This window comes from Choloepus didactylus, chromosome 21 (assembly GCF_015220235.1).
Source record: "Choloepus didactylus isolate mChoDid1 chromosome 21, mChoDid1.pri, whole genome shotgun sequence".
NCBI lineage: Eukaryota > Metazoa > Chordata > Mammalia > Pilosa > Megalonychidae > Choloepus > Choloepus didactylus.
In genome coordinates, this window is record NC_051327.1 from 19,152,554 (window position 1) to 19,165,247 (window position 12,694).

The window sequence follows — 12,694 nt, forward strand, 5'->3', positions numbered from 1 at the left end:
ACTCTGGAGGTCTGTGGCTGTGGGAAGAGGTCTTTCATACTCATCGTGGGCTCTCAAACCATTGAATAAAAAACTATTGAGGGGACGGGAGCTGCATTTGGACCCCAGCCCCACGTTAACCCCCCCACCCCTTATCCCAGGTTTGATGGACGCCACGTCAGTGTGCTAAAGGCCGAGGGGGTCTCCCTACAGAGGGAAGCAGAGTCCCCTGCCTGCCCATCCACGTGGACTCCAGGAGGCACAGGGGCCTCCCCCATGCCCCCTTTCTCCCCCCCACGCACCCCCAGGTGAGTCCCTAGAGCCTGTCTTCCTTCAGGGGCAGCATCTACAGGCTGTTTCTGCAGACCTGCCACTGAGGGAAGTCCCACTGGGAAGCAGAGAGAGAATATGGAGGAGAAACAACAAGCAAACAGGCTGGGAGAGGGAGCTGCCAAAACAAACTGAGCACACGAGGGCTGCCTGCCACCACCTCGGCTGGGCCTGGAGACAAGAACACATACGTGCAGGGAGGCACAGTTCCACCCAGCGCCTGGCCGGTTCCCCACTCCACTACTGGGACTCCAAGGAACCCCTGCAGTCAAATTTGATGGGGGGGTGGGGGGTGGGAGGTGGGGGTAGCCTGATAAGGAAGTTTCCAGTCTTATCTCCGAATCTCCCTGGGTTGCCTCTTGCTTTCTAGCCACCCTGAGTCTCCAGTCCCAGAACACACACTGTGTGCTGGTTTGAATGTATCATGACCCCCAAAAGCCATTATCTTTGATGTAATCTTGTGTGGGCAGACGCATCAGTGTTGATTAGATTGTGATTCTTTGAGTGTTTCCGTGGAGATGCAACCCACCCAACTGTGGGTGATGACTCTGATTGGATAACTTCCATGGAGGTGCGGCCCCACCCATTCGGCGTGGGCCTTGATTAGTTTACTGGGGCACTATATAAGCTCAGACAGAAGGAGCGAGCTTGCTATAGTCAAGAGCGGCACTCTGAAGAACACCCAGTTGCCAAGAGAGATGCTGCAGATGAGAGACAGTTTGAAGATGGCCGTTGAAAGCAGACTCTTGCTCCAGAGAAGCTAAGAGAGGACAAACATCCCAAGAACAACTGAGAGTGACATTTTGAAGAGAAGCTGCAGCCAAGAGAGGAATGTCCTGGGAGAAAGACATTTTGAAAGTGGAATTTGGCCAGACATCAGCCACATGCCTTCCCAGCTAACAGAGGTTTTCCAGATGCCATTGGCCATCCTCCAGTGAAGGTACCCTATTGTTGATTGTTGATGACCTTGGACATTTTAGGGCCTTAAGGCTGTTAACTGTATAACCAAATAAACCCCCTTTATAAAAGCCAGTCCATTTCTGGTGTTTTGCTTTCTGGCAGCATTAGCAAACTAGAACACTCTATTTGTGAATCCCCACCTTTGGACATGCTGAGCCCTCTGCCAGGTATGCCCTCTCCTCTCTTCTCTGCCCAGCAAATACCTATTCACCCGTAAATACCCAAGTCAAAGGTGAAACCATTTTGGACCCCACCAGGGCTACTCAGAGTTTACGTAACACCTCTCACTCCTTCACAATCAGACAGAGAGCTTCTTGAAGGCAGAGGCTATATCATACCCATCTTCGTATCCCTGGAGTCTAACCTGTCGCTCACCTCAGGCACTCAGCATGCATTTCATCATAGAAGAAGCAGTAGTCCCGCAAGGAGTCTACTTACTTGAGTTGGCAGCTGTCACCAACCCAGCACAATAGTCCCTCATCAACAGAAACACATGAATTCACCAGAGGAGGGTAAAACTTGAGTCTGATGTTCAGAAGTCCAAACCAAACTACCAACAAGTGAATCAGACTGAAATACCATTACTAACCTTTAGATCAGAGGTTTTCAAACTGTGACCTCAACACGATTTCCATCAATGACTACGTGTGTATATAAACATATGCATACATACGTACGTAACTGAAAAAGCTTCAATAAAATTACCACGTAAGTTGTACTTTTTCCTTTTTTTTTTCAAAGGTTGTGACCCAGTAAATTGATTTGATGGCCCACAAATGGGTCACTACCTGCTTTGATAAACATTGCTTTAAATGACCCTGGTTTAATAAACATGAAAAAAACAGACCATTCCACAAATATCCAAACAAGAACGTATTTATTGCCTGCACACCCAGGATTATTCAGGGGAAGGCAGCCCAGCCACAAGGGGCCGACCCTTCCCAGCCCCCAGCTGCCCAGCCGAGACAAAGGACCGTGTCGGTTCATTTAGTTCCTAACTTTGTCTACCATGGAGCCCGACACAAAGGAGGCTCCGATGGTCTCAAGTGTGCTTCCTTCATCCTTAAGCCCTCACTTTTTCTGTGCCCGGAAATGGTCACCCTCCACCAGAGCAGCAGCCTGAAGCTACCAGGCATACAACTGTCCCTGCTGCATTTTCAGTGGGCAAGAGTGGACATTCACCCTCCCAACCTTCCTCTGGGAGGACCAGAAATTTTAAAGCAAACGATGGGACTGTCAGGTCTCTGCCTTGTACTGGATGGTCTTGTACTGCCTTGGTCTCTGGGATGATCTACACTCTCTGTGAAGGCAGGAAACATCGGAGGGTCTCCTGCTCTCCCTTTCCAGGTCCATGCAGGGGAGAGACAGTGACAGTGCCATGGAAGGACATCAACAAGTTAGTATATTTTATTGCAGAGAAAAATGGTTTCAGATCATGCAGACTCGGGAAAACCCACTGTTTGGGTCCAACTAGAGGCAACACTCTCCTCCTCAATTCAGAGTCCTCTGGATGGTGGGGGGCCAGGCCTTTTCTTACTTTTCTTACGTGGCTCTGGCCGGAGCTCCAGGACAGCCCTCCGTCCAGCGAGGGCCACATCTGGGCCTAGCTGTGGAAGGCAGGGGTGGGTGGACACCGGGGTCCAGCCTCACTTCAACTACTTGGGTGTGACCCTGAAGACACGGATATGGATGGCCGAGTTGTTGCGGGTGCGAGTCAGCGGCTCCCGGGCATCAGTCTCTGGTTCCAGCTCATCGACGAGCTCCACCGTGGAGGTGTTGGCGGCCACCTGCAGGGCCCCGAAGCTGCCCGCCTGCAGCTGCAGGGCAATGTTGATGGCGCGGTTGATGGCCAGGCCCAGGCCGTGGATGTAGATCTCGCTGCAAGCGTTCTGCCCCCGCGCCCCTCCGTCCAGCAGCTTCTGGCAGCGGGCCAGCTGGGCCTTGAAGTCGGTCTTCATGTTGACGTAGATGTCATTGGGCCTCCGCGGCAAGCGGTGGGGAAGCCGCTTCCGAAGGGTGTACTCCACTGGGTCCAGTTCGGCGTCGACGGCCCCGCGGGGCTCCCGGTTTTCTGCCATGCTGGGGACCCTGGCTCGGGAAAGGGGCAGGTCAGAGAAGGGTCAGAAGCGACTCCGCATCCTTTCCCACCCCATTTCCAAAGGATGCCCCCGGGAGGGAGCGCACGCGACGCTCCTCTTTCCTTCCAGCCTCTCACCCCACTCCTCACGCTCCGGGATCCCCCACCCGTCCCCGGCTTTCCCCCAACCTCACGCCCCCGTTCCCCGGCTTTTCCGCGCCTACTCTCGGTTCCACAGGGCCCTCCACGCGCACGCTGCCGCTCCCCAAGCAGCCCACGGAAGCGTTGCGCCGGCCGGCCCAAGAGAGGCGCGCTGCCGGCGACCCCCAAACCCCAAAAGCAGGAAGAGAAAACAAGGGCGCGGAACAGACACACCAAGTAGGCCCAGCGAGCGCCCCGCTGCCGCACGGCCTGCGGACTGCGCAGGCGCGTCCCCGCCCCCCACGCCCCCTGCGGCCGGGACAGCGCGATCCGCGAATCGCCTTTCCCGCTCCTTTCTCCCCTCCCCTTTCCCTCGCGAACCGCCGGACCCCGCGAGGAGTTTGAAATAACGCGAGGCTTCCGGGAGCGAGGGGACCTACCACGTGGGCGCCCCGGAGGCGGGGCGAGGAGGGAGGAGGCGGGTACCAGGTCCCAGCAGGGGAGGAGCTAGAAGGGGGCGGTGCGCTCCCCCCGGCGAGTCCACGCTGCCCGCCCGCGGAGGGGCCCTGACTCGCGGGCAGAAGAGGCCCTTCGAGGGGCGTGGAGGGTGGGGTCTCCCCAAAGACAGGCAGGGAGGGGGGGTGAGTTCAGGAGAACGCCTTCAGGAAGGGGCCTAAAGGGAAGTCGGGGCTCCCGCGTCCATCGCAGCCACCTCTGACCAGAAAGGCGCGGGCAGAGTTGGCAGAAGTGACCTCCCACCCCAGGTTGCCCCCGTTGCCCAGAGACCGAGAGCAGGGATTGGACTGACTAGGCCGGGTCTCCACCTCGGCCGAGGGCCGCGCCCCGGGACCCCTCCCTCTTTCCTCAGGGGCCCAACCCATGAGCAGTAAGTCCAGCCCCACTCTGATGTAGCCTTCGTGTTTGGGGGGCCAGATCTGCACCCCCCCAGGGCACGCTGACCCGCCCATACCCCTCAACCCTAGGCCACCAGCTCTTCCGCGGCTGCCTGGGCTCCGAGAGCAGAAACGCGCGCCCCCTGGCGGGCAGGGCGGGTGGCGGCGCGCGCAGGGTTCCGGGTTCCCCCAGACCAGGTGGGAGGGGTTCCCTACCCCGGGGAGGGAGTGGTGGTGGGGGGTCTCTGTCTAGATCGATGTAGCTTCTGGAGCATTCCTGGCGGAAAGATACAGAGTTAGACCCGCGTCGGAGACCTTGAACTTTCCGCTGGAATTTCCCTGTCACCCAAACGGGGGGATAATCTTAAAACTATATTGTATTGTGAACTGCAAATTTGTAAACTGTAAGCCTACACATGGGAATTGGCATATTTATGCCCCTCGGGCGTCTTTGTGGTTTCTAGGGCGGTATCTGCCCCATTTGACTGGAGGTTGGAAAGAGATCGGTTTTTCTGAGCACTTTTCTCTGAGCCCCTTTTCAGTTCTGTAGTTCTCAGATTCTTTAGCCACAAGCTTGGGGTTGTGCAGTGGAGGAGGGTGGGGAGGAGATCCTGGCTCCAGAGCTTATCCTCCTGCCTACAGCCCTACTCTGCCTCAAAAAGAGATAACTGATCGAGGTTTTGGAGGATAAATAGGAATTCTCCAGGGAACCTAGAAATACAAGTGCATTCTAGAAATGCTGAACAGCATCATAGAGAGAGAAGGAAGCATAATTTAAACTTTTGCCTCAAAAACTAGAAGAAAATAATAAAGATAGGAGCAAATAAGCAAAATTGAAAAAAACAAAAATAGGGAAAATCAGTCAAACGAAAAGCTGGTTCTTTGAAAAGATCAATAAGCTTGATAAAACTCGAGCAAGACTGACAAAAAAAGAAAAGGAAGACACAAATATGATTATCAGAAATAAAAGATGGAAAGGCACTGTCGCGGCCCGTGAATGCTTCGCCAGTCCAGAGGCCAAAGACGACACTGGACACTTTCTGAGACATGAGCTTTTTATTCAGGGCTTACCTACAGGGTGGGAAGCGGGTACCGTATTTGCAGGGAAGTTGACCCCGCAATTAAAGGGGACAGCAAGCCAGTTATAAGGCTTTGAGACTAAGACATTCCTAAGGGAACCAGCATAGGAATGGAGTCTTGTGGTGTGTGGAGTGGGGTGGGGGTGGTGGTGATCGATAGATAACCATAAGAGTGTTAAAAAGAAGTAAACTATTAACACCTGATGGCAGGAAGTCTGGAGACCATTTACATCTTGATCCTTGGTGAGACCAAGAGTTTCTCACCTCCTGCCTCCTTCCCCTTTTAAAATTACATTTTAAGGTTAATTTACCATTTTCTCTCTACTGGTTTACAAAGGTGATAGGTTAAACACTAGCTGCCCAGGTCACGCAGACTGCTATGCGACTGCCGTGTGACAAGTTCCACAGGCCTGTTTTGCTCAGGCCAGGGGCTGCCACAGGCGCTAAAGGGACCGTGCTCTCACTAAGTATGAGTGACTACTGCCTACTAAGGGGTTACTACAAACAACTCTACATCCATGAATTTGATACCTTTGATGAAACGGATCAATTCCTAGAAAATCACAAGATAACAAAACTCACACAAGATGAAAGAGAGAATCTGAATACTCCTATACTATTAAAGCAATTAAATTCCTAGTTAAAAGCCTTTAGCAAAGAAATATCTAGGCCCAGTTGTCTTCACTGGTGAATTCTACCAAACACTTAAAGAAAATTCTACACAATTTCTTCCAGAAAATGAAAGAAAAGGAAACACTTGCAAACTCATTTTATGAGGCCAGTCGCACCGTAATACCAAAAGTGGACAAAAACAATACAAAAGAATAGAACTGCAGACTGTTAACTCTCATGAACAACTGAATCCAGCAATATATAACAAGGATACTACAACCAAATGGGGTTTACTCCAGGAATACAAGACTGGTTCAACAGAAGAAAACCAGTCAATGTAATCCATCATATTAACAGGCTAATGAAGAAAACCACATGATCATATCAATTGATGGAGTAAAGGCATTTAATGAAATTCAGCACCCATTCATGATTTAAAAATAAAAAAAGAAAAAGAAAAAAACCTCTCAGCAAACAAGGAAGAGAAGGAAATTCCTCACCCTGATCAAGAACATATACAAAAATTCTATGGTTAACATCATACTTGAGGTGAAAGACTGAAAGTTTTTCTCTTAAAATCAGGAAGAAGGCAAGGATGTCTTCTCTCACCACTCTTACTGGCAGTCCTAGCCAGTGCAGTAAGGCAAGGAAAGGATACAAATTGAAAAGGAAGGAATAAAACTGACTCTATTTGTAGATGACATGATTGTATACATAAAAAATCCCAAGGAATCTACCAAAAACTCCTAGAACTAGTAAGTGAATTTGTCAAGTTTGCAGGATAGAAGAGCAATATACAAAAATCAATTGTATTTCCATATGCTAGCAATGAATAACTGGAAAATGAAATTAAAAACACACTACATTTACAATCACTCCAAAAAACCCACTTAGGTATAAGTCTAACAAAAAATGTACAAGGTCTTTATGCTGAAAACTACAAAATGTGATGAAAGAAGGAAAAAAAAAAAAAAACCTACATAAATATCCATGTATTGGAAGACTTGAAATAGTAAAGATGTCAGTTATCCCCACATTGGTCTTTAGGTTTAATGCAATTCCTACAGAAACCAGTAAAAATTTTTGTAGCTACAGACAAAATTTATCACCTAAAATTTATCATCATTATGACTTACTCATTCTTTACAAATGAGTCCACAGTTAAAATTATAACCTAAAATTTTAGGCTATAAGTAAATTTTTGTTCTTATTCTTAGAACAAATAAAACCTTATTTTACTATTTAATGTAGAACTTAGGCTTCCATTTTCAGTGGATTCATTTAAATCGGCCCCTTTGGGACACCAAATCAAATAATAAGGGACATGTGTATGTGTGTGTGCACACTGACACAGATATTCTCATATTATCAGATTTCCTGAACATTAGTTTTCTCTCTGCAAATTAGATTTTATTTGCCTTCAAGAACAGGGAGTATATCTTAAACTTCTCAAGAGTTTGCCACGATACCTGTAGGGCAAGAAACATATAATAATAAACAGTTTAACATTTTAAAAAATTTATATGGATAAATAAAGGAAGTAGAATAGCTAAAACAATTTTGAAGAATAAAGTTATTGTTATCACACTACCTGATGCTATAACTTACTATATAAATACAGTAATCAAGACAGGGTGGTTTTGGCAGAGGATTAGACACGAAAATCAATGGGTCCGAATAGAGAACCCAGAAAGAAACTCACACAAGTATAGCCAACTGATTTTTGACAAAGGTACAAAAGCAATTCAATGGAGGAAGGAAAGTCTTTTCAACAAATGGTCCTGAAATAATTGGATGTCCATGAACAAAGAACTGAACCTTGACTCTCTGCAAAATTTAACACAAAAGGGATGGTAGATCTTAATATAGAAAGTAAAACTATAAAACTTTTGGAAAAAAACATAGGAAAAAAATTTCATGACCGGGGTCGGGCAAAGAGTTGCGAGACATACCACCAAAGCACATCCCTAAAAGAAAAATTTGTTAAGTTGGACTCCATAAAAATTAAAAACATTTGCTCCATGAAAGACCATTTTAATAGGATACAAAGACAAGCCACAGGCTGGGAGAAAATATTTGCAAATCAAGTATCTAACAAAGGACTTGTATCCAGAATATATGGAGAACTCTGTCAACTTAAGAGCAAGAAAATAATCAATCCTATTAGAAAATGGGCAAAAGTCTTGAATAGACACTTCAGCAAAGAAGGTAGAAGGATAGCAAATAAGCCCCCGAAAGATGTTCAGCATCATTTACTACTAAAAAAATACAAATTAAAACCATAGCAAGATACCAATACACACCTATTAGAACGGCTAAAATAAAAAATACTGACACTCCCAAGTGCTGAGAAGAATGCAGAGAAACTAGATCTCTCATACACTGCTTACAGAAATGTAAAAAATGGTACAGTCAGTCTAGAAAATAGAGTTTAGCAGTTTTTTTATAAAATAAGATATAAGCTTACTATATGACCCCGCATTCAAAAATCTGTACCTGAGTGTTTACAGCAGCTTTATTTGTAAGAGCCGAAACCTGGAATCAACCCAAGTGTCCTTCAATGGGGGAACGGATAAACAAAGCGAAGCAAGCCATACCAAGGAACGCTACTCAGCAATAAAAGGGAACTAGTGATATGATGGATCTCGAGGACACTGTACTGAGTGAAGAAAGGTTACAAATGGGATGATTCCTTTTATATAGCATTCTCAAAATGGCAAAATTAGAGAACATATCAGTGTTTGCCAGGGGTTAGGGATGTGGGGGTGTGACTACAAAGAGACAGTGAGAGGGGGTTTCTTTTGTAGCAATGAACAGTTCTGTAGCTTGACTGTGATTGTGGTTACATGAATTTATATGAGAAACACACACACAAATGAGTGCACGTGAAAAATGGTGAAATCCAATAATGGTTTAGTTAATAGTATTGTACTAGTGTCCATTTCCTGGTGTTGCTAATGAACTATGGTTATATAAGATGTTACCACTGGGAAGGGGGGGGGGTGCCCAGGACCTCTCTAACTCTCCATAGAATTTTTGCAATTTATTATGAGTCTCTAATCATCCCCCACCCCCACACACACACCCAAAAAACGAAGCTGACCAACAGTTATGTTTTCCCAAAACTATACACGTGCAGTTACCTATAGGCTATTTCCACTTGAATTCCTTTCTTCACACATTCTTTTCATTCACTCACTATCTATTGATGGAGTGGCTACTTTGTGTCAGACCCTGTGCTAGGGGCTCAGAATTTAGCAGTGATAGAGGCAGAATCCTGCCTCAGTAACCCTTTTCTGGCGCTAATCCTTCGCCAGGCATCCTTCTACATGCTTTCGATGTAGAACTCGTTTTGTTCTAGGCGCCACTATGGGCCCTATTTTAGAGCAGAGGAGGTCAGGAGATAGTGGGACAAGGGACTGTGCCATACCTGGAGGTCACTGTGAGGATTCTGGCTCCAATCTGAACGCAAGGGAAACGCTGCAGAGTTTGGAGCAGAGGAGACTTGATCTCCTGAGGTTGCAAAAGGGTCCCCCTGGCTGCTGTTCCAAGAATGAACTGCAGGGGGCAACGGTGGCTCCAGGCACCCTGCGAGCTGCTGGAATCGTGGTTGGTTATATTACGTAACCCTGTGTTATGTGGGTTTGTGGGAGAGACCAGATGAGCAGGAGGGTGTGACCTGTACATGCAGGGGACATGTACAGGATGCTGGGGACACCCCTCCAAAAAAAGGGTGGGGGGAGCACAGCAAACCTGGTCAGAGCATCCAAGGTTTTCCAAAGGAAGTGATGGCCAAGCTGCAGCGGGCCTGTAGGCATTCCTTCCACCTCACTGCCTCCCCCCAAAACCCACCCCGGCACCCATCCACTGACCTGCCAGCAAGCGGCGCCCATCTCCTGGGCAGTCCCCTCCTGTCGCAGCGGGAAGGTGTTGCAGGACAGGGCCCTGGGGCACTCTGCCATCAGAGGCTGGGGCGAAGAGGAGGGACCAGCGCCGCGAGCAAATCTCTGAGCTAGCCAGGTGGGAGGAAAAGCAGCCAGATGGAGGGGGCGTGGCCGCTGAAGATAAGGAGAGAGGTGGGGACCACTGGATTTAGCATCGGGGGCTCGATAAGCAGTTTGGGGTGGGGTGTCGGGTGAGCGCCTGGCTGCAGAGGATAGAAGACAGGAGGCAAGGGAAATGCAAACTGCAAGTTAGGGCTGTAGAGGGGCCCGCAGAGATAAGCAGCAATTTGGAGGGGCCAGTGCAGTCAGGAGAGGTCTTTTGGGTTTTTCCTCTTCTTTTTGTCAACGGGAGAAAGAACAGCAAATGCTGATGAAAGTGATCCAGTGGAGAGGAAACCTCTGAGGGCTCCGGCTTTATTAACAGCACACCTGACATCTGTAGCCGTTGCACCTGCCGTGGCTGCCCGGGCGTTCTCTCACCCCATCCTTGCACTGACCCCTTGAAGCTGGTGGTATCCAAGTATAAAGAAAGCTCCATACTGTTTCAAGTTATGAAATGGTCAGATGCACTTTTACGTCAACCTCTATAGGAAGGGTAACTACAAAGGTGCTTTTTCAAGTGTTGGAAATACTACAGCAACTTCTATAAGGTAGGTAGACCAAAGAACTTGGCTCATGGCAGAAAGTAATTCTGAATGCACTAAATTAATTTTAAGGCCCATTATGTCTGAAATAATTAACAAAGAGCCCAGTTTATGAACTATCACCACATTACTCAAAGTGCGTGTCTTTTCCTGATAGCGAAAATAGGCTTTACCAATCTGATATCCAAATAAATAGAAAGGTCTACAGTTGAGGTGGGGGAAGCCACTGCTCTGTAATAAACCAATTTGACAACAATAGAGCCCTTATCTCTTTACACCTCACTGGGAGGAGAACACCAGAGAGGAATCCACCATTAAGAAAAAAAGGCAACCTTGGCTATTTCCTCCTGCCAAGACATCCCTTTCAGCTCCATTAACCATCTAGCCAAATCTCTTTGTTTAGTTCAAAAGCTTGCAAATTTAAAACAGCAAAGACCGAGACATTTTACAGCATGGCATCTGAATAAATAAAAGTATTTAGGTCCAAATGGCTTCTTCATCATCTTTTTCCTTAATTCAGTCTGGAAGATTCACACTTCCAATTTCTTAGTTTCCTTTCTCAAAGAGGGAGCTTCTGTGACTCGTTTTCCACAGTGCCATCAGTGGCAGGGTCCCCACTGTACAGTCAGGGGAGACTAAACGACTCGCCCAGGGTCACACACTGAGACACAGAGGATCCCAGGTGATCACTCCAATCCTCTGAGCTGGAAAGTCTAGTGTGCTTTCCCCGACATGCTGCATCTACAACGGATGCAGATCAAAACAGACTTTCACGGGGCATTCGAGACCCTCAACCAAAGTTTCACTTCACTTCTTATTCATCTTGCAATCTGAGTTCGCCTCTGGTCAGCCTGAACTGTCACTATTCCCAAACCCATGCCCACTTTTCCTAAATCTATATACTTCCCTCCAGATCCACTCATGCCACCATGTCCCTGCCTGTTTCCACCTCCTTCCCCCCCCCCCCCCATAGCCTGCAATCTCACATTTGCTTATCGGCTATCAAAACATGCTAAGAGCCCACTCGTTCAGAGGCGGGGTTGTTGGTAACACAAACCTCCCAGGACACAACTCCAATCCAGAAACAGAACCAACCAACCACTACCAACAACAAAAGCTACTGAGTTAGGAAAAAAAAAACAGCTGTCATGAGGTTATCTGCCAGGAGAAGGGTCTCTGTTGATACATTTTCATACAGTGTTAACAGCCTTGAATATTGTGTTTCACTGGTCAGGTTGAACCAGAAGCCTCTACTAGCTAACATTTGTGGAGTGCTTGCCCTGGGCCACCCACAAGTGAAATCACTTGTTTGAGACCACAGCCAGCAAGGGATGGAACCAACACATAAGCTGTTAGTCTCTCAACCACTGTGTTTTCCAGCCTGGGGGCAAGCCACGGAACTGACAACACCCAAAGCAAGAATCCTGACCGCAAGGAAAGCCACCAGCGGGAGGGAAAAGCAGCCACTAAAACTCCCAAGTGCATAGAAGCCGGCCTGGTGTGCAGAGTGGGCTCCATTATAGCACAACACCAGGGGTTCAAGGTCTTACCTGGACTTACCTGGGAGCAGTCCTGAGGAATGCAGAGTTTTGGTAACAAACGTTTTAGGAAGCAGGGAAGTAAAGTCTACATTCTGGAATGACTTCCAAAGGGAATGGTGAAAACACATACAAATTTTTTCATCTTAAAAATTTCGGCGACCCAGAGAAGTCATTCTTGAAAAACCTCTCTTTTCAACAATGGAGGCTTCCGTCTAACGTCTCACATCTGCCAGTGGTTTATCTCTTTCCAAAGCCTTTCACGTTCAGCTGTTTTGATTCTCACAGCCATCGGTGATGCAGGCGGGGATGGGAAACGGGGAGAACAGCATTTAAGACACCTTCTAAAAAAAGAGAAACCCGAGGCCCGAAAGCGTTGTCACCACCTCATTCGCCTGGTGAGGGTAGCTAGTCCGTGGCTGGGGCAGATCGGAAACCCTAGGTCTCGCAAGCCACGGCCGCCTCGAGCTGCTTCTAAATCCTAGGCCCTTCACTTA

The 12,694-nt window shown here is 47.9% G+C and overlaps 1 protein-coding gene across 5 annotated transcripts; it reads right to left on the reverse strand.

Moving 5' to 3' along the window:
* Positions 1-2,129: 2,129 nt before the first annotated feature.
* POP7 (POP7 homolog, ribonuclease P/MRP subunit) lies at positions 2,130-12,593 on the reverse strand. 5 transcript variants are annotated; one of them, XM_037813918.1, is made up of 2 exons: positions 12,210-12,593; positions 2,130-3,357 (listed from the first exon to the last, which is right to left on the reverse strand). In XM_037813918.1, the coding sequence occupies exons 1-2, from the start codon at positions 12,326-12,328 to the stop codon at positions 2,925-2,927; spliced, it is 552 nt and encodes a 183-aa protein (XP_037669846.1). In that variant the 5' UTR covers positions 12,329-12,593; the 3' UTR covers positions 2,130-2,924. The 5 variants fall into 5 exon arrangements, with proteins under 5 accessions (XP_037669846.1, XP_037669850.1, XP_037669848.1 ...); XM_037813922.1 differs by having other exon boundaries at positions 12,220-12,592; XM_037813920.1 differs by lacking the exon at positions 12,210-12,593 and adding an exon at positions 9,944-10,101.
* Positions 12,594-12,694: the final 101 nt, after the last annotated feature.